The 20,049-nt window shown below is 39.7% G+C and overlaps 1 protein-coding gene across 6 annotated transcripts in view; it reads right to left on the bottom strand.

Moving 5' to 3' along the window:
• LOC130427354 (diacylglycerol kinase beta) overlaps nucleotides 1-20,049 on the bottom strand; it is a 102,246-nt gene that overhangs the window by 43,344 nt on the left and 38,853 nt on the right. For all 6 annotated transcript variants that reach the window (XM_056754767.1, XM_056754768.1, XM_056754770.1 and 3 more), the window contains 3 exons: nucleotides 12,830-12,915; nucleotides 10,884-10,973; nucleotides 9,058-9,218 (listed from right to left, as the gene is read on the bottom strand). In XM_056754767.1, the coding sequence (XP_056610745.1) occupies nucleotides 9,058-9,218; nucleotides 10,884-10,973; nucleotides 12,830-12,915 (337 nt within the window). The remainder of the gene's footprint in view (nucleotides 1-9,057; nucleotides 9,219-10,883; nucleotides 10,974-12,829; nucleotides 12,916-20,049) is intronic.

Below are 20,049 nucleotides of genomic sequence, written 5' to 3'. Positions count from 1 at the left end.
TGCCATTGTATGTATTATTCTTTACTAGAAGCAGAAACACTACAAGTTCCAGTTGAGCAACAGAAACTCTAATAAGCATAAATCACTTGCTGAATAGTCAGTTATGATGTGCTATTTACTACAATTTACCGCAGACCCTCTTATCCATGATGACTTTTACAAATGCCAGATTTTTTATATGAATTACATGGAGTGAGCATTCTGCATGTTTCCATTCACTTTAAAATAAGATTGCTTGTGTTAACATTAGTAAATAAATTGGCTAATGTGGACGTTAATATAGTTTTTCCACATTTATTAATAATTGTTAATGTTAGTTAATGCCAATACAATTATCCATGTTAGTTCTGTTACGGGATGTAGGGTATTGAGGCGCACGACAAGGAGTATATTCCACATGAAGTTTTAATGAATCCACAAAGTATACTCAAGAAAACAAAGTATACTTAAAAACACAAGTAACACAAGTTAAACCGGACAATGAACACAGGCAAACACCGGGCTAAAATACAATGGAGAAGATAATCAAGGAGGACAGAAACAGGTGCTGGGAAATTAACTCACAATGAACGCAGAAGACAAAACCAAACAGAAGTTAACTGTGACATTACGCCCCCTCCGGAACAGCACGTCTTTACGCCGACAAGATCCAATTGAGGAGGGAGGGTGGGGGTTCAGCAGGTGGACGAGGGGCAGGCAAGGGACAGGGAATCGGGAGGGGAAGTAGTCCATGGGGCCAGGGTGGTGAGGACGTTGGGAGGAGCCAGTAACTGGAGCAGGTGGAGCCAGATGGTGGTCTAGAGACCAGCCAGGGTGACGGCCCACAGGGGTGTCGACGGAGGGAGGAGCCATGGTGCAGGTGGGATGGCCGGCGACACCAGGGGGCCGAGTGACAGAGATGATGCCGATGGAAGAGGAGCCCAGAATGGAGATGCGAAGACAGGGGCCAGGGTGACACCGAGGACCCGGAGGGCCAGGGTGACACCGAGGACCCGGAGGGCCAAGGTGAAGCCGGCAGCTCCGGCGACCAAGGCGGAGATGGGGTTCCAGAAGAACGCAGCGGAGCCAGAGCGACCAAGGATGAAGGTGGAGCTGGAGGATTGGAGCCCGGAGACGGCGGTAGTCGACGACTGACCAAGGAGGAGCCGGAGGGATGAGTGAGCCTGGTGGGATGATGGGCCACGGTGGAGATGAGGGAGATAGGACCCAACCTGCAGCCGCTGGGTCGGAGGGCCGAGGTGGAGTCTGGGCCTAGTAGGCTAGTGATGGAGACATGGAATACTCAATCCCCGTGGTAGCAGGCGGCTGGAGATCCCGAAGCTCATCAGACCCAACGGCGCTGGCATGCAGAGAGTGAGCTGAGGGGTCTCTGGATGACAACAAAGCAAGGACAGACGGACTGGCTGACAGTAACAGAGGAGGAGGGAGGCTGGGAGGGACCTGCTTGGAGGCTGAAGAGGTGGTGTTGCCTGACGAAAATCTGCCTGGGACCAGCGTGGAATTGGAAGAGCTGGGCAGGACCAGGGGGGATGGCAGCATGGTTGCTATTGGTTGTTATTCCTCTTCATTCACCCATTCAGATTTGGCAGAGTCTAATAACAGCTCACCTTTTGCGATGGGAGTGTGGGTGGGGCTTCCCTCTAACCCGTCAAGTTCCACAAGTACTCCCACTGCAGCACGCAGTGTTGCCAGCTAACGCACCTGGTCAGACGTGAGAGTTGAGACTCAGGCCCCAGGGGCGATGACAGGCTCAGTCATGGGCTGGCTCTTGCGTCGTAGCGAACACAGGCTCTCCGTCTGCGCGGGGCTCTGGCAGATGCTCCATGTCGCAGGGTGATGGTTGCTGGCTGGTCTCTGGGTTGGGAGCAGGGCTGGAGATGTTTTTGGACGGGCAATAGAAAAAAATGAGTCCATCATTCTCAAGCACCCACTACACAAAAGTTGCAGATTTCTCACGGGAGCCGTTCGCTGGGAGGCATGCCTTACACCACTCGCTCAGCCCGTCGTGATAATAAAAACAGAGCGAGCGGTCAGGGAAGTTTGTAAGGCATGCCAGATCTAAAAAGGCCCTGGTGTGTTCCTCCAGCAAATGGTCTTCTTGCTCCAGGCAGATGAGCTCGACAGTAGGGAAAGCCATCCGGGAGCAAGGAATTATTTTTAAAATTTGTATATTTTTCTTTAGTCATTTAGCAGATGGTTTTATCCAAAGCGACTTACAGAGAGTTCAAGGAGCAATAAGCGATATGTCATACAGGAGCAATAATACAATAGATGCTATAAAAAGTTACTAGTTTCAACATAAGCCAGACCAATACATGTTAAGAGACATTCTCATTCTCATTCTTCTTATTTTTCTGTCTAGTATTCAGAAAAGAGATGGGTATTAAGTAGTCTTTTTAATGTTGTTAGAGATGTGGTTGACCGGACTGAGTTAGGAAGAATATTCAACCAGGAAGGAGTTGTGAAGGAGAATGAGCGGGAAAGCGATTTACTTTCCGTTTGAGAAGACAATACAAGATGGCTGTAAAATGCAGGGTTCTTGATGGGGTGAGTCTAGATCCAGTGATAGTCCTGTCCTGCAAGCATTAGTGACTTGAAATGATACAGACCTCAACTGGTAGCAATTGGAGAGAGAGAAAAGGGGTGTCACATGAGCCCTTTTGGGCTGTTGGAAGACGAGGGCTGCTGCTGCATTCTGAATGAGCTGGAGTTGTTTGATAGCCTTTGCAGGAAGACCAGCAAGGAGAGCATTGTAGTAGTCCAACCTTGGGATTAACAGGGCCTGGACAGGGAGTTGTGCCACATGCTCAGTGAGATAGGGTCTAACCTTACTACTGTGGATAAGGCATATCGGCATGACCACGTTGTCTTTGCAATGTGATCATTGAAGGACAGCTGCTCATCAAATATGACTCCAAGATTCCTGACTGTTTTGGAAGGATTGATTGTGATATTGCAAAGTTGGATGTTGAGATTGTGTTGCACCGGGTCCCAAGGATGTTGTGTAGATGGACAAAAGCAGCAGTTCAAGCACCGATCCGTGAGGGACCCCAGTGATCTTTTGTGGTGAGCAGTGGACAGCAAGCCCCTCCATGACACCCTAAAGGATCTGCCGGAAATTTAGGATTTAAACCAGCGGAAAGGAGTGCCTGAGATTCGTAGAGATGACAGGGTTGCTACCAGTATCTTGTAATTGACAGTGTCAAACTCTGCATATAAGTCTAGCAGAATCAGGACTGATGATTAAGATTCCGCCTTGGCTAGCCGAAGCGCTTCTGTTGCCCATAGCAGTGCAGTCTCAGTGGAGTGGTTTGTTTTGAAGCCAGACTGCTTTTCATCCATTAGTTTATTCTGGGATAGGTAGGAAGACACCTGGTTGAAAACTGCCCTTTCAAGTGCTTTTGCAATGCGTGACCTAGGCCAGTTTGAATATGGACGGAAAAGTGCCGGTGAGCAGGGAGGTGTTGATGATGTGTGTGAGTGCAGGTGTGAGTGGGCTGGATATGCCTGAAGAAGATGGTAGGAGATTGGGTCAAGGGGACAGGTGGTGGGGTGGCTGGAGAGAAGTCTCGTGAATTCAGTGTCAGTCAGTGGGGCAAAAGAGGAGAGTTCAATGTTTGAAAGGAGAGTAGTGTGTACCGAGGTGCTGAGGTGCTGAGAATTGTTTGCTGATGGATGACGTTTTCTCAGTGGAAAATACAGCAAAGTTCTACGCAGTCAAAGATGAACTGGGTGGAGGAGAAGTGGGGAATAGAAGACTGCTAAGTGTCTTAAAAAGCTGCCGAGTGTAAGGTGCATTGCTCACCTTGGTGGTATAGAAAGACGTTTTAGCTGTGGTAACACTAGAAGAGAAAGTGGAGAGTAGTGACTGGTAGTCCCTTCAGCAGGATTCTTTCTCTTGTGCCATTTCCTTTCAGCAACCCTGAGTGTACTCCGTTGTTCACAGAGGATGTCAGACAGTCTAGTGTTCAAGGGCAGAAGGGCGTGGCACGAGCTGGCCTGGAGGAGAGGACAAAGGTTATCTAGACAGGATGTAAGTGTTGAGCATAAGGTGTCGGTGGCTACAGCTACATCTACATCTAGAGATGCAAAGTTGGAGGAAAGAGAGGATGTCACTTTAGCAGAAAGGGTGCTAGGGGAGAGAGAGCAAAGGTTCCGTATCAAATAAACTGGTGGTGGTGTTGGGTTTAGTGCATGTATGAAGGAGCATGTTGAAAGTGAAGAAGAAGTGGTCAGAAATGTGAAGAGGTGTGACTTAAATGTTATCTGTGGTGCAGTTAGGGATTTCAAAGAGATCGTGTGGTTTCCTGATCTGTGAGTACCGGCTATGGCAAGGCTCGTGAGGTCGAACGAGGCGGTGAGGGTGTGGAAATCAGATGCATAGGGTTTCTCCAAGACTACAAGAGGGCCGCCATCCTCTGGGATTATGAGAGCAGCACATCTAACTCTTTAATGAAGTTGTTAAAAGGAACTGAGGGGTGGTAAACAACAACAACACTGAGCTGAGTGGGAGAAGTGATATTAACAGCGTGGTATTCAAATGAATACTTGTTACATAGAGAAGATAGTGTGGAATATTTCCAATTATTGTTGATAAGCAAACCTGTGTCTCCTCCTCTTCCAGTTTGGCGGGTAGAGTGAGAGAATGAGTTGTTTGTTGAGAGAGCAGCGGGTGTGACTGAGTCTTCAGGATGAATCCATGTCTCAGTAAAACCTAGAATGTGAATGTCAGACTGACTAGCAAAAGCATGGATGAAGTCGGTCTTGTTCAAAGCTGACTGACAGTTCCAGAGACCCACAGAGAGAGACAGAGGTGTAGAAGGGGAGGTGAACACAAACAAATCCCACCTCAAACCCATGCCACTAGTTGCTGTTTTCAAAATCTCAGTGTATGAGTCCCGTAATAATCTGTAGAGTTAATACTGACAATGTCAAACCACCAGTGCATCTAAACGTACATGGCACATAATCTTCCTTCGCAACTGAGCAGAAAGTGGCTTCAACTACTAAACATTCATAATTTCATCTGACATTCTAAATGTATGTTCTTCTTAATTTTAACATGCCCATTTTATTCAAATCTGTTTAGATTCTAAAAGTTTTGCAATGCTTCTACAAATTAAGCTCAGACAGGTGAAAATATTACACTTGAAACTAACATTCATAAAGTGAGTTATATCAAAATATAACGTTGTAACTATAACTAATGTTGTATAATATAACTAGCCCCAGTGCCAAGACACGCACCGACCCACATGGCACAGTCAGTCCACATCACAAGACTCAGGGTTCACAGTATAGGCCATTGTCCATTCATACTCAGCACTCAGACTCTTTAAACCAGCAAACTTTATCATCATCAAACAGACCCAACCACCATTACACACCAGATTATTATTTTCCATTTAATTCGACTAACTTTGCATCAATATAATTTTTATATTGTAATGAATGCTTTTTTAATTGAAAGGTCTCTTGAACTGGGCTTGTTTATTGTTTTAAACAAATGCTCGGTTTTACTGGGAGTAAAGCATTGAGGACTTGGAAGTAAACGCCCACTGCTTTGATTGGATTGCAGTTCGCGTATGAAACTTGGAGACTTCTGTGAATTTGGTAAGAGACGTAAGGTTAGGTTACACATTAGCACCAATCACATGAGATGGTGAAATTAGAAATTACCTCCCAACATCAGTATTTCATGTGACGCATTCGCATGGGATGATTTACTCAAATTTACTGACGGATGTGATGGCATGGCAAGGCTATAGTTGTTTTGCTTTTAATGATATATGACCATACCTGTCAGCATTTGAGACCCGTGATCGCGAACCAGACAAAAGATAACCGCATTTGATCACCTCAAATGTTACGAGAGTTATCCTGATAACTGAACAAACAGGAGACTCCTGGTAATTTATGGATATGACCCAGCATCTGAAATAATACCAAAACACTTCAAAACAGCCTCCGTTATTTGCAAACCATGGATAAAACCTTGAAAAATTATATATGAGCCCGCCAAATCACAGAGATCCCGATTCATACGAGCTTAAGATCACAGACAACATCTGCAATTAATACAAATGACAAGAGGTCCCCAGGTAATACTAATCTCGTGCAAATAGTGCTCAGGACACATCAAGCGATCTCTAACAAAGTAAAAGTGATGCATAGTACAAAGACGTTTTACTGAAACAAGATTGCTGCTCATTCCCATTGGATCCAATATTGATGACACAGCACTGCTTTTTAATTTTAGTTTCTCCACAAATCCAGCGTCAACCTGTGCCTGTGACAGAGTCCTCGAAGAAATGAAACGAACAAACGGTCCATGTTTTTCCCACATGAGCTGGAACTTCTTTAAAAATAAACTTTAACCACGCATTCCTAATGTCAGAATCTGGAGGACGGTTATGCAGCTGCTGTGTTCTTCCACAACCAGGGATGGCACAATATTTTAATATTTTATCTTTAACAGCATGTTTGTTTATTGCTTGCTCACTCTATCTGGTTCCTCGCCACTTGACTTGTGTTACTTCAGAATTGTCATGTGCGAACCAGTGGGCAGCGCTAGAGAAGTGGTCGTTGATATTCATTCTGTGGAGGCGGTGTTCAACCTATCAATGTCGTCATAGAAAGGTGCATTCCAGACCTGGTAATCACTGGTGTCAATGACTGATGTAATCTCAGTAACAAGGGCTTTTTCAGTTCTGACACTTACCTGATGTACCCGTGAATACGATTCCCTCTTACATAACAAAAGCTTGTCAATTTTAATATATAGTATTTATTTCCAATGTTAATTGCAAACTTTATATTTATAATGCTTAACAGATCTTCAGCTAATGTACAAACAAATTGAGAGTAAAAATGTATTTAACCCTTAAATAATTATTTATGGTTTTGTATTGAAAGGTATATTAAGTAGTACTTAGCATTATGTAATGTTCACTTATTAAATTTGCTATAAAATGCTACCAAAAATACTTTTCAAAAACAACTAGAATGATTATTTTGTGTCACAGACACACATCAACAATTTCTCAGTTCGGCTTCAGCAACAAAAACATTTCTGCGGTCTGCTCCATTGGCTGATGAAAACACAGCCCATACTGGAAACAGTGGGATGCTAAGCCGAGTTACATAACAGCCCTAAAGTGGCACATTCGTTCCTACTTTTTTATTCATCCCACCTTGTCTAAGGGGGTACTCTCACCAGGCAATCTGAACTGTGACCGAGTACAGTTGATGCCCAGAGCACGGTTAATTTGACTAGTGGTCTCTTTACAAACTGTTACACAGCGCAGTGCAGGCTAGTGTCAGCGCAGCCAAAACGACTTCAGGTTTGTCAAACATAGTGTAACTTATGTAACAATAAGCTTTACGATAAAAACGTAAGCGGGGTGATTTGAAAGCACAATGAGCTAGTTACTCTCATATCACTCTCGAATGACATAAGCGGATCTGTCTGTGCTGCGTGCGCATGAAGTTAAACACACCTAATAAGCCACAAACTGAACATTATGATGGATTCCGTTGTACTGAGAGAGTTTGCTTTGTTTATGTTTATTTCAAAGCATTCGCATTGTAATGATGAAAGCGGGCTCGGGTGCGGATGGTAAAGTACAATGTGAGTGCAGGCCAGCGAGGGAGTGGGGTCAATCACGCTCGGACACAGTTGAGAGCAACCGGCTAAATGTGAGTACGCCCTTATTCTTGTGAGTGTACCTCCTGCCACTCCACACACCTTTTTCATTCGGGTCAGATGGCCCTTTCAGATCACGTTATTTCTGGCCATTCTAAATGTGGACTACCCGGCACCCAGAGATAAAGCAGCGTTCATCCAACACACCTGGGATTTGCCTGATTATAATAGACTGTTGGACATTACTCAGATATGAAAGCAGACATACTATTTTTAGCAGTCTAAAAACAGAACAAAAATTAATCATTAGCTAAACAAGGCGAGGGAGATGTGCTCACCGAGACCCACCTGGGCAAGGTGCCAGCGACCGAACAGAAATTCAGCATTATTTGAACATGACCCGATAAGCATTATCTCCTGCATTATTACATTTTGTTTTCATCTAAAGATAATTATTTATTACATTAATTATTTCCTGAAGGTTCTCGCAGTAAGTCCCTGTAGTACTGACCATTTATCTACCTGGCACAATAACTGATCAGTTCTTAGTTGTAAAACAGTTTATTATTATCGTTATGCAAGCTGCCTCACATATTGATTTATAACAAACAAGTACATGTAATTTGTGAAAGACAAAGTTTCGTCCAGTAACAAAAATAATAATAAAATATTGATTTGACATTCAACTGCTCTCAATAAATGCTTGATTATAACAACAGCATGGGATATAACATTTGAACAGTGGAGGGTTGCTAAGCAACTGTGTGTGAGTTCTGTGCGATAATAAATCAAGTCATAGGCGTGAAACCGTTTCAGACGCATTAAATCACATCAGTAAAGTTTGAACATGTTATTGTTCCTCTGACAATGATAATTAATCCAAATTCTTCATGAGAAAACAACGTTTAATTAATCATAAATTACTGTAAAGAAAAGTTTAGCCTCAGGCTGGGTAAAAATACTTAGGAGCGAGCGACGTTGACTGATGAATGAAGGAAGAGGGAGTTTTGAGGAGGTAGCATTAGCATCTTTCAGTAAAATATTGCAGCTTTAGGTTTAACCGTAGGCAAGTGACTTTCATAGTCTTCTAACGTTAAAGGGATATTTCCCCCTAAACAGAAAATTGCATTTTTTTCCACCTCATGTCATTCAACACCTGTATCTGACTTTTACTTCTGTGGAACACAAAAGAAGATATTTTGAGAAATGAATCGGTGATTTTGTGTCTATGCAATAAAAGTGAATAGGGTTCAATGTCTGTTTACAAACGTTCTTCAAAATAGCTTTTGTCTTCTACACAAGGAACGTTTTACATGTTTGGAATGACATTAAGGGACGTAAACAAACATTTTGTAGGTGAACTATCCCTTTAAGCCTCTGTGAGCCATGAGCATGTATAGTATGAATCTCACCACTCCGATGGAGAAATAGTTGTTGACTATGCTGTAGGGCACAGGGTCGCCCTTCTCCTCCTTATCGTCAGGGATGATGTCAATGTTCCAGCGGTCAAGAAGCACCTCTGTGCTGTGCTCAATATCCCTGAGGAACTTCACCAGACTGCCTCCTTCATAGCCTGTTGAGCAGAACACACAACCAGCGGTCAAGATGCCGTCACATAAAACACACATGACTTCTATCTATCTAAAATATTGTTTGAAATAGTTTGAAAGAATAAAATAAGTACACAATGAGTCTTCCATTCTGCCTATGGTGGTGAATAGCATCACAAAGTCAAAGTTAATGTAGTTTAATTGAAATTTCAACAAAGCAAGATCAGATAAACAGACTAAAGAAATACAATATTGTAAAACTATGAACGTGCTGAAAACACTAAACTTGCATGACTGGGTGCTCAGTGAAGTGGTTCATATGTCTTGTAAAAAATCTTTCATGATAAACCGTTGATGTCACTTCCAAGAACTCCAGTACTCATAAACATCTTTTGTCTGTTCCTCAATTAGTTTAAAAGACTTGTAATACATTATGGGGTATGCAGAAAGCTTAAAAATATTTTTGAACCTGCACCAAAAAGCCACAAGTAGGCCTATGTTCCTCTAAATTTCTCTATTTTTGTCCGACAAATGAAAAATTATTTGGAATGACACAATAGTAAGTTTGTATTTTTTGGTCAGTTGTTCCTTTTAAAATAAAAGATAATCCATCCCCATGACATGAGAAATAAACTCAACTGATTAATAACACAACCAATAGACTAAACTCTGTGTCCTTGTAGGATTTATTCAACGCCTGGCAACCCGTCCAAATAACATGATCATGTCTATGTGCCACATAGAGGATCCCTAAGGTGGATGAACTGCAATTACTTCTTAGATCAACCAACAAGATGCTAGGCCTGCGTGTTACCTCACCACCATGAAGGAGGCATCTTTTAATGAGGGATATCATACTGTGAATCAGGTGGGGATACGAACTCCCGCCTGGCAACCAAAGGAGGAAACGCACATGTGCGATGACACCCAGAAATCACTCTTTCTATCTGAACAAATGTGTAACAGACACTTCCAGCTGTACGTTACATGAAGTTAAGTTCGCACGCTGTCTTATACGGCACACAGGTGATACACATGTTCAGTAAATCAAAGTCTCACATGCAAAGATAAACAAGCCCACCATCCATACGAAATTACAAACACGTTGATGCAAATCCTTACGCTCACACAAACCACATAAATACACACAGGAAACAATGATATGAGTTTAATTAATTTAGCAGCATCCACTAGGCCACGCACACCTGTCTTAAAGGCACACGCAAGCAAGATCACAGATGTGTATCATTCCATCATAACCCACTGTACTAAAACCCACATATCTAATTACAAACACATGATCATACTAGCACGTCTTCACTTGACGACTACATAAACTAATTCCAAAAAAAATAACAAATACATGGCACATTCATCTCTGATATGGTGGTCCAGTTGGATTTTTTTATGCATTTTATTCATTATACATTCATTGCAACAGGTTACAGTTGTTGGTCAAGAACATGTCAAATCAAATCTTGATTTCCAGTGTACTTAACAAATCATAAGTTAACATGGGTTATTGTGATTCAGAGCTGTGTTCAGCAACACCTTCTTTATTTACGTGACTGAACATTAAGATGACTGAAAGCCAATGTATGATTATACCCTTTATATATAAATTTTACCTTGAAGTCATTAAGTATTTTAATCAGAACCTCTGGTGGATAGTGTCTTTTTTTTCTCACCTCCACCCCAGCGCAGGCAGCGAGCAAGGTCGTTTCCGGTACCCAGTGGCAGGATCGCAACAGGTGGATGCCAAGCAAAATTGGCTTTATCTGGTGTAGAACAATAAGAAAAAACGATTACAACTTTCACCTTATCAAACTTCAAGTTCCACTTGTAATGTTATTTCTCTGAAACGTGTGAAAAATGTACATTGAAACATCCAAAAGCATCCCAAGACTGAAACAGAAGTGTAAGTTTGGGGAAGACTTTATGTATGTCTGAAAAATGAAGAACATTTGGAAATTGGCTATGGCACAGCTAGTTTCAACTAACAAATCTGCGTTATTTGTAGGCTCTTAGCTTTTAGGCAAATTTTTTATTTCTTTTAGCAATTTGTTATATACTTTTATCATTTGGTGATTTTTTATGTTGCTGTATAAGATTTTATATCTTATAGATAAAATCAAGATACAAGATAAGATCTTGTATTTCATTTTAGTTTCTGTAAATTATTAATTTATTTCTGAGGCAACATTTCAATTTTTTCCCAAATAATTTAAGGCCAGTATTTTATTTGATTCCAATAAACAGATTTTTTTGCAAGCTAAAATGACTTTGGTCACACTAAATTGGTATTGACAATAACCGTGATATCTAAAGTAAAAACACCCATTAAAATGTTTGCCTTATAAGAGCCAGGATGGTTACAAACTGTCTGTAACTTCCATCCCTCAAAACAAAAAACACCAAATGAATTTGACTGGTCAATTCATTCGTTCCTTTTTTTATTTCATTTTCACAATAGATACCGTGATACCAAAGTCACCGAGAATTAATTTGCCCATGAAAACCGGTGAGTGAACACCTGATATTGTGACAACATAAATTATGTTCCTCCTACACAACATACTGACGCATAAAACATCACACATAATTCATTATAGATCTGATTCTCTTCTTCGGAGGCAAACGGCAGGATACATCTGCTGAAGACAGGCAGGCAGCGTGTTGAACTGCTTTGTTTTGTCCTCGCGCTGAAGGTCCCTGTGTGGCTTATTGCTGTGTGTACAGGGAGGCTGTTTTCGGCACTGGTCCGTATGGCGTGATTTACTGCCTAACCGCAGGGGCTCTGTGAGTAATCGTCAGCAGCAGGCATGTTTGAATACCAGTCAAACTTAAAGGGTTTAAGAACAAGCAAGGACCGATCGCAGAGCAGCTCTCAGACAAGATTAGATATAAAAGCAATAAAAAGCTGTTCCAAAATCTGTATTCTAGGGCTGTTTCCAACTTGAACTGTGCCTTCCTAACTTTCCGCATAGACAGGCTAAAGAGGATCTAAGGGGATAAAGAACACATCAATCTGAATTAGGGTTTCAACGTTTTCAACCAATTGTCATTTTTAAGGTTTGGAGACAAAATTGATTCAACTCTTATGGACAAATATCTAAAACCTCCTAGCAAGTTCCTCTCAAGTGCTCATCCATTAACATCAATACGGCTGTCAGTGGGGAAAGGCCATTATCTTTCCTGCATTCTCTCGAATGAAAGAGGTCGCAGAAGATTCAGTGCTCTTCCTAGAAACCATGATTTGTGAACTATAATCTTTCAGAGTACTTTAAAGATCACCGTTAGATGCGGGACTTAAAAAAGTGTCAGACCTGTGCATCACTAAAGGAAATTCTGACATTTCAAATGCTTGTAGATTAGTGGGTTGAAATACAGATTCAGAATTGCAAACAAATGTGGATAAGTGCAATCACAGTACAATAATACAATAAAGGAACAACTGTATTTATTACAAATGAGGATTGGATGTTTACATAATTTGCTTTGGTCGTTTTAGCAGACATTCAATTTGAAAGATGAGAGTTATATTGACTAAATGTTGCTCTATGGACAAATGACTGTCTGATGGTGTATTAAGCAAAGGTTATTAAAGCTGTGGAAAGCACGAGTGCATACTCACCGACACAGTCTAAAATCCACCCCACTGTTCCATCACCTCCACAGGCCAGCACACGGAAGTCAGGCACGTCCCGAAAAAAGTTGAGCCTGGTAGACAGGGACAATACAATACGATAAAATACAATGAGATGATCAAAATATCCAAAGGAGCTGGTGCAGGGAGTCATTTTTACATTATCAGTAATGACAAATTGAATTGCAAATAATGTATTGATTATGTTCAAACAGGTTTCAGAATACTTTCTCCATCTGCCACTGGTTGATCAAACAGATAGTCCCACCATAAAGTGCAAACCAAGTTTTATATCCCAAAACCCAGAAATGAGTAAAATAAGGTTTGTGGTTCAAACAAAATATAGAAGACAAACAAGATATTTTTGAGTCTTACTCCACAACATAAAACACACCAGTAGGACCTCACTTGTTGTGTCATGATTTTATAAACCTTTTACATGTCTTGGAAAAGGCAGTTGCTAACAAGTTGTTACATGGGACAACACAGTAGCAGTGGCGTGCACAGGAGAGGAGCCTGCCCCTTTTGTCATAATGTAAATGTGCCCTTCTGGTCATACAGAAAAAGTTACATTAGTTATAAAAGTATTAATTATAATAGATAACAATACCTTTCTACCATAGCAACGATAAAAAATAGGCTATTTTTTATAATCAAATTTGTGGCGGGGATGGAGCAGTATGCAGAGGTACTTGATGGGGGTGCACACGCAACTTCTCTCCGTGTCTTCAGTTATTTCACCAGCCGCAAATTACACACTCAGAAGAAATGCATTTACCAGACTATTGTTGCTAATGTGGCAGCATGCAGGTAATAAATTCAAGGTAATTCTGTGTCCCAGTGTGCTCTTTTAAGAAGAAGTTACTAGCACAACCAGAAGTCAACTAAGGTAAAAAACAAGATGAACAAAAATGCCCCAAATATATGATAAATGAGCAAGAAACGCCTCATGCGCATTTCATCAAAATAAATTACGATCGTTGTGACTCAAATTAAATGTGAAAATGTCGATTACAGCATTACATGTAGATCTGCACGAGTTAAAGCGTTTTTGCTGGTTTTAGCATTGTGACAGTGACAGACGGTTTTGTTGAGATTAGGAATGCAATGCCCAATCAGATACCTCTATACGAGTCTCTGGTGCAGCAGAGTTTAAGTGCGCGATCATCACAGAGTTCATCATAAACAACAGTGTAGTCAGTTTCATGGATTATGACAGGAGTTTTTGCGAGAATCATCATTCACTGTTTTAATGATAGGAGACGTTCTTTGTACTATTTCTATAAATAGTTTAATGTTAAAAAGTATAAATAAAAAAATGCCGTGCAGCTTCTGCAGTGTAACAATGTTTTTGTTGATGTTAACATAAACAATATAAATCCTTGAAACCATCACGAACATTTTAATGGTTTTAATTAAAACATCACTATGAACCATTACAAAAGTAGTTTTTGTGTGTTTTGGACATTATTCCAAAAGGATAATTCAGCCAGATAACTCCCCACAAATAGAATCCATCATCTTCCAGATGACACCACTGTAGTTTCCATTAAAGCCAGTACAACTCCCATGATAACCATTAAATCCATTACATTTTCTGTTTGGTCAGGGTTCTATAGTTTTTTTTCAGGATGTCTTTCTTTTGGCAAACTGGCAAATATTGGATTTTAATGGAAGGTTAATTTCTGACCATTTTTAATGCTGTTAAGTTGTATGTTTTGGAAAATGAACTTTCTAACATATAATATGGCATTATATATCTTTGATTTCATGTTATAATGCAGCCATAAAATATGTGACCCAGAAATTTTGACCCAAAATTTTGAAAAATGAGATTTTTACATCATCTGAAAGCTTATAATTATGTTTTTTATTGATATAGGAGTTCTGAAGGATAGGACAATGTTTGTCGGGGATACAGATGCTTATAACTCTGGAGTCTGAGGGTGCAAAAAAATCGAAACATTGACAAATCACCTTTAAAGTTGTCCACCAGAGGCACTGTAGCAGGCCATCCATTTACAAAAATAAAGTTTTTATATATTTAGTGTAGGAAGTTTACAAAATATTTTCATGGAACATGATCTTTACATAATATCCTAATGATTTTTGGCATAAAATAAAAATCTATAATTTTGACCCATACAACGTATTGGTGGCTTTCTCTAAAAGTGCTCCCATGCTACTTAAGACTGGTTTTGAGACCCAGGTCACATATTAACAAAATTTAACACAAATTCAACATGATTAAGCCCTTGATTCTTACTGTTTTGTTTAGTATTTTTATAGAATTTAAATTATATAGTATTTTTAGCTCTCTATTTTAGTTTTATTTTATATTTAATAAATCATTACTACACTTGTTTAGACACTGTAAAATACACTTGTTAATGTACACATTAGAGTAATAATACCTTTTCATATATCCACCACTATACAGTAGTCTGTGCATGGACATTAAAGGGATAGTTACCTCGAAAATAAAAAATGCTGTCTTCGATTAATCGCCCTCAGGTTGTTCCAAACCTGTATAAATTTCTTCGTTCTGCTAAACACAAATGAAGATATTTGGAATAATGCCAGTAACCAAACAGATTTCAACACCTATTAACTGCCTAAGTAGGGAAAATAAACACTATGGGAGTCAATGGGGGATGAGATCTGTATGGTTACTCTAAAATGCTTCCAAAATCTTCCTTTTTGTTCATCAGAACAGAGAAATGTAAACAGGTTTGGAACGACCTAAGCACGAGTAAATGATGACAGAATTTTCATTTTTGGTTGAACTATCCCTTTAAATGCCATATTTAAATATATATAAATAGTAATGCGAGCATAATTGGAAGCTTATTGAAACTTGGTGGTGGTGACATTGATGTTGAATCACACAGTTAACAATGGACATTGACTCAAATCTGTTTAGTTGGGTAAAATAATATAATTAAACCGAAATTAAAACAGAGCAGGACAAAGCTGAAGAAAACATTGCCCTCTGTTGGTCAGGGCTTTGCACTGTACCTCAAAGGTGACATCAGGAAGACACATTCTGTTCAAATAAACATTAGGGATCTGCTAAAGCACTGAGCATAAAATACTAACAGAACAACTGTCTGAAATATTAATTCAGTGCATCCTCTCTGCATGAGCTTTGACAACTTAGCATGATTTATGTATGCCTCATGAAGGCAAAACAAATGCTACAAACAACGCAGTCAACGTGGTTACACTTTCAGTCTTGAACGGTCGTTGCTATGGCACATTACCAATCAGGCAGTCGTTTAAACGCTTAAATCTTTTAGCATTTTCATCTAGCTAAAACTATGTCAACAGTGTCATCAACACAGTGCTGACAAAGCACTCCATTGAACTTCAATGGCTCAGAAACTGGAACAAACACGACCAAATCATCCTGCCTAAATGCTATCTGCCTCAGCTGAATTCACAATGTACCACGTCTGTTTAAAATGGCACAGCACGCTCCTGTTGTACCGATGAGGTTTGCGTTAACAATGACGGGGAAGCAGCAGAAGACAAACACTTGTTCAATCTGTGTTTTTCAATATAAAGCTATAAGAGTGGCCTCTTCAGCAATAACACTTAGCAAAATAAGCACTCGGGTCAATTTTCATCGCTCCATCTTTTGATCTTCACTTAGATCCCTGAGTGTCAATCATTAGCAATAAAATAACAAAAGGGATAGAATGAAAGAATGAGACACAAAAATCGAATGCTAATCCAAGATTAGCATTACTCAAGCAAGAATTTGCTTAGACGGTTTGTTCTGTAATATCCAAAATACATAATCACAACGTAACATATAAATGTTTACAATACACACAAAAGTATTTGGCAGGCTTTTTTATTCAAAGCGACGGCATTTAAATATTTCATAAACTACTGTGTGTGTTTTCTGAAAATTGAACCGATTGAGCTACAGGAAGACTGGATTATAGATTACATACAGTATTTTTTCATAAACCGTATGTATTCATTTATGAGGTATATGTACCATGCGTCACAGATCTATACTTTAAAGGAGCAATGTGAAGATTTTAGCGGCATCTAAGGGTAAGGTTTTGAATTGAGGATCGCAAAAAAATAAGCGTAGGGATTTAAGAAATGTTTATGATGTTTACACGTTTGTCTGTCAAGTAAATTTTTACAGATTGACACATTATTTGCTATTTTTGAAACATAAATACAATCCTCAGAAGTAAAAAGCTAACACAAGGCTATTAACAGTCCATATCAACGTGACCACCACCAAGCCTCAGACAACTTTTTCAAATTTGTTAAGCACGTGTTCCCTGGTAAGTAATTATTTTGTGACTGAATCCCCATCCACGTGTTTTGTTTGTGCCCATATTGCATTTTTTGTGAGGTTTATATGCGCAATGACGTCTAATGGATGTTGTTGCTTTAAGCAACTTGTTAGCAACTGCCGTTTAAAGACAAAATAAAGGTTTAAAAAATAACAAAAGCATTATTACTGGTGTGTTTATGTCATAGATTAAAACGTTTTGTTAACTACAGACCTTATTTCATGTAATTTACCAAAAAAACATTCAATAGACTGTAGGGCGATGGAATACAGTAGCCCTGAAATGCTAACGTGCTTCCTGGATTTGCATACAAATATATGTAATCTCTGAGCGACTTTATACACCTCTGAGGACATATATATGTATATTATATTGCATTTCTGTCAATAGATCCTCCAAAAAATAACACACTGGACCCTTAAAAACTTTTTGCATTTAAATAAGATGTTTCTGCAAACAATATTTGAAATGAGGAACATGCAGACGCTTAATAATATAACATGACACATAATTAAAAGGAAACAACAAAGGTATACATGGCATATGGTTATGGCACAAAAGTGTGCAAGGATGTGAATATAATACATGATCTTTTTTTTTCCATGTGTGGAAATTAGTGATGTCACATCTTTCAAACTTTCTCTGTCTGTGAATGGGCTCTTCAGGATGATAAGATGTCTAGGTGTCTCGTGACTACAGAACATTGTGTAGTGTCAGGGGTAGAATAGGGTAAAGCATGCTTTCCTGTGAAACAACCACCACTGCTTATCTTCTTTTGTGTTTTGCTCTCTCTGTCTCTTTTTCTCTCTCTATCTCTCTCTCCTTTTTCCTGAATGAGAGTGACTGTTGCTCAACCGCAGGGTGCCGAACACAATGTACTAATGCATCTGAGTGGGTTTATGTGTAACTCATAATGAGTAGACCACTGTGAAAGTGAGAGGCCACGAGGAAGAAAAATTACAAATAATATTTATTTAACAAGGGCCGTCATGTACCAGCTTCTTTGAGCAGGGCACAACTGGAAGTCCTATGTCAACTGGTGTCCTTAGCAAGATATAAACTTCCGGTCAAAAGTGTTAGGACACTTACTCATATATACATTTTTTCCACAGTTTTAAAAAATAGAAAGCTCAAAACTGTAAAATAACACACAGGAAACTATGAGAATTATGTTCAGACTAAAAAATAAAAACAAGACTTATTATATTTTAGCATATTTTCTTGCAGAAATGTTGTTGGTATTTTGTCATCCATCTTCTTGGGGTTTTACCCTATGATGCATTTTAAACAACAGAGGGGAAGTTTCCATCTATTCAGTGCTATCCATTAAAACACAGAATTTTACAGAATGCTTCAAAAATTGTTTAAAACAACCAAGTCCAGGTCAGGAGCCCCACAGGAGCCCCTGGTTTAAAGCGGTATAACTTCCGTCTTTTGTTCTCGTTCAATTAAAGAAAATTTACAGTCATCCAGGCTTTAATTCCCTCAAGACAACACAAAAGTGGCGGTATAGAGTTTGTATGTGTGTCATCTGCAAAGCAATGGAACCCGATATTATACTTCCTAAGAATGTATCCTAGAAGAAGTATATATAGAGAAAATAGAATAGGCCCCAAAATGGAGCCCTGGGGCACCCAACCTGAGAGAAACGTAGAAGAGGACATAATATCCCCAAGACGAACAGAAGAACGTCTCCCAAACAGATACGAGCCCCCTCCAACACAGTGGCCTTTATGCCTACACAATGCTCCAACCGGGAGATCAAAATATCATGATCTACGGTGTTAAATGCAGCCGTGAGATCTAAGAGCATAATTACAGCATAGTCGCCTGAATCGGTGGTAAGTAGTAAATCATTAAAAACTTTCAATAGAGCTGTCTGTGAAGGGATTTAAAACCAGACTGAAATACCTCATGAAGACAATGTACGTTTTGTATAAGTACAGTTGTTTATAGACAACTTTTTTCTAGTATTTTTGAGAGAACTTTGGCCTAAAATTTGCAAGATGAATCCATATTAGATTTTTTAATCACTTGTTCCACAATTGCATGTTTAAACGACTGAGGTACCACTCCCATAGCAAGCTTGCAATTTACAATATTTTTAATTTTACATTTGCATTGCATTATACTTTTGCTTCAGACTATGTGCAATCCCCTGGGATCAAACCTTGCACCCAGCACCTTGGAGTTGCTAGCGCCATGCTCTGACCACTGAGCCACAGGAATGCTGGAAGTTTTAGATCCAATAGTTCCAAAAGCCTCTTTCTCTCTAAAAAGTTTTAATAGATACAAGCTCAAAATGATCAGAGAGAGCAGGACACATAGTAGTGACAGATGGATCAGTAGAGAGAAGAGAGATATTTGCTCTAACATCCTCGATCTTGTTAATAAATCTCGGCTGAGGACTGGAGGTAAATAGATTGGGGAGAATTCAAGACAGCATTAATAGTGCTGAACAGAACACAAGGCTTGTGGGAATTGTTGTAGATCATCTTTCAAAGATACTTGGACTTTTCAGATCTAACAGTTTTTTTAATTTATGCAACCTGCCTTTTAAAATGTTCAGAGAAATTTGCAGCCTATCTTTCCTCCACCTGCGTTCAGCCCTCCTGTATTCAGTTCTGACAACCCGAGTTACATCATTTAACCATGGTTGAACTTTAGGTTTAAGTTGAATAGACTTAAATGGAGCAATTGTAACCAAAATTATTTAGACCACAGGAGGACACAAAATAGTCCCTATCAATGCTGTCAAAGGCATCAGAAAACAACTCAATAGTTACAGGGTAATTGACCGACAGTGACGTGTTGGGACATTTGCTTTCGGATTACGAATAAAACAAAAATCAAATAAAACAGGCAAGTGGTTAGAAAATGCTTCAG

This window comes from Triplophysa dalaica, chromosome 8 (genome assembly GCF_015846415.1).
Source record: "Triplophysa dalaica isolate WHDGS20190420 chromosome 8, ASM1584641v1, whole genome shotgun sequence".
In the NCBI taxonomy this organism is placed as follows: Eukaryota; Metazoa; Chordata; class Actinopteri; order Cypriniformes; family Nemacheilidae; genus Triplophysa; species Triplophysa dalaica.
The sequence above is the reverse complement of the archived record's forward strand: the minus strand, read 5'-3'. Positions and strand labels throughout refer to the sequence as shown.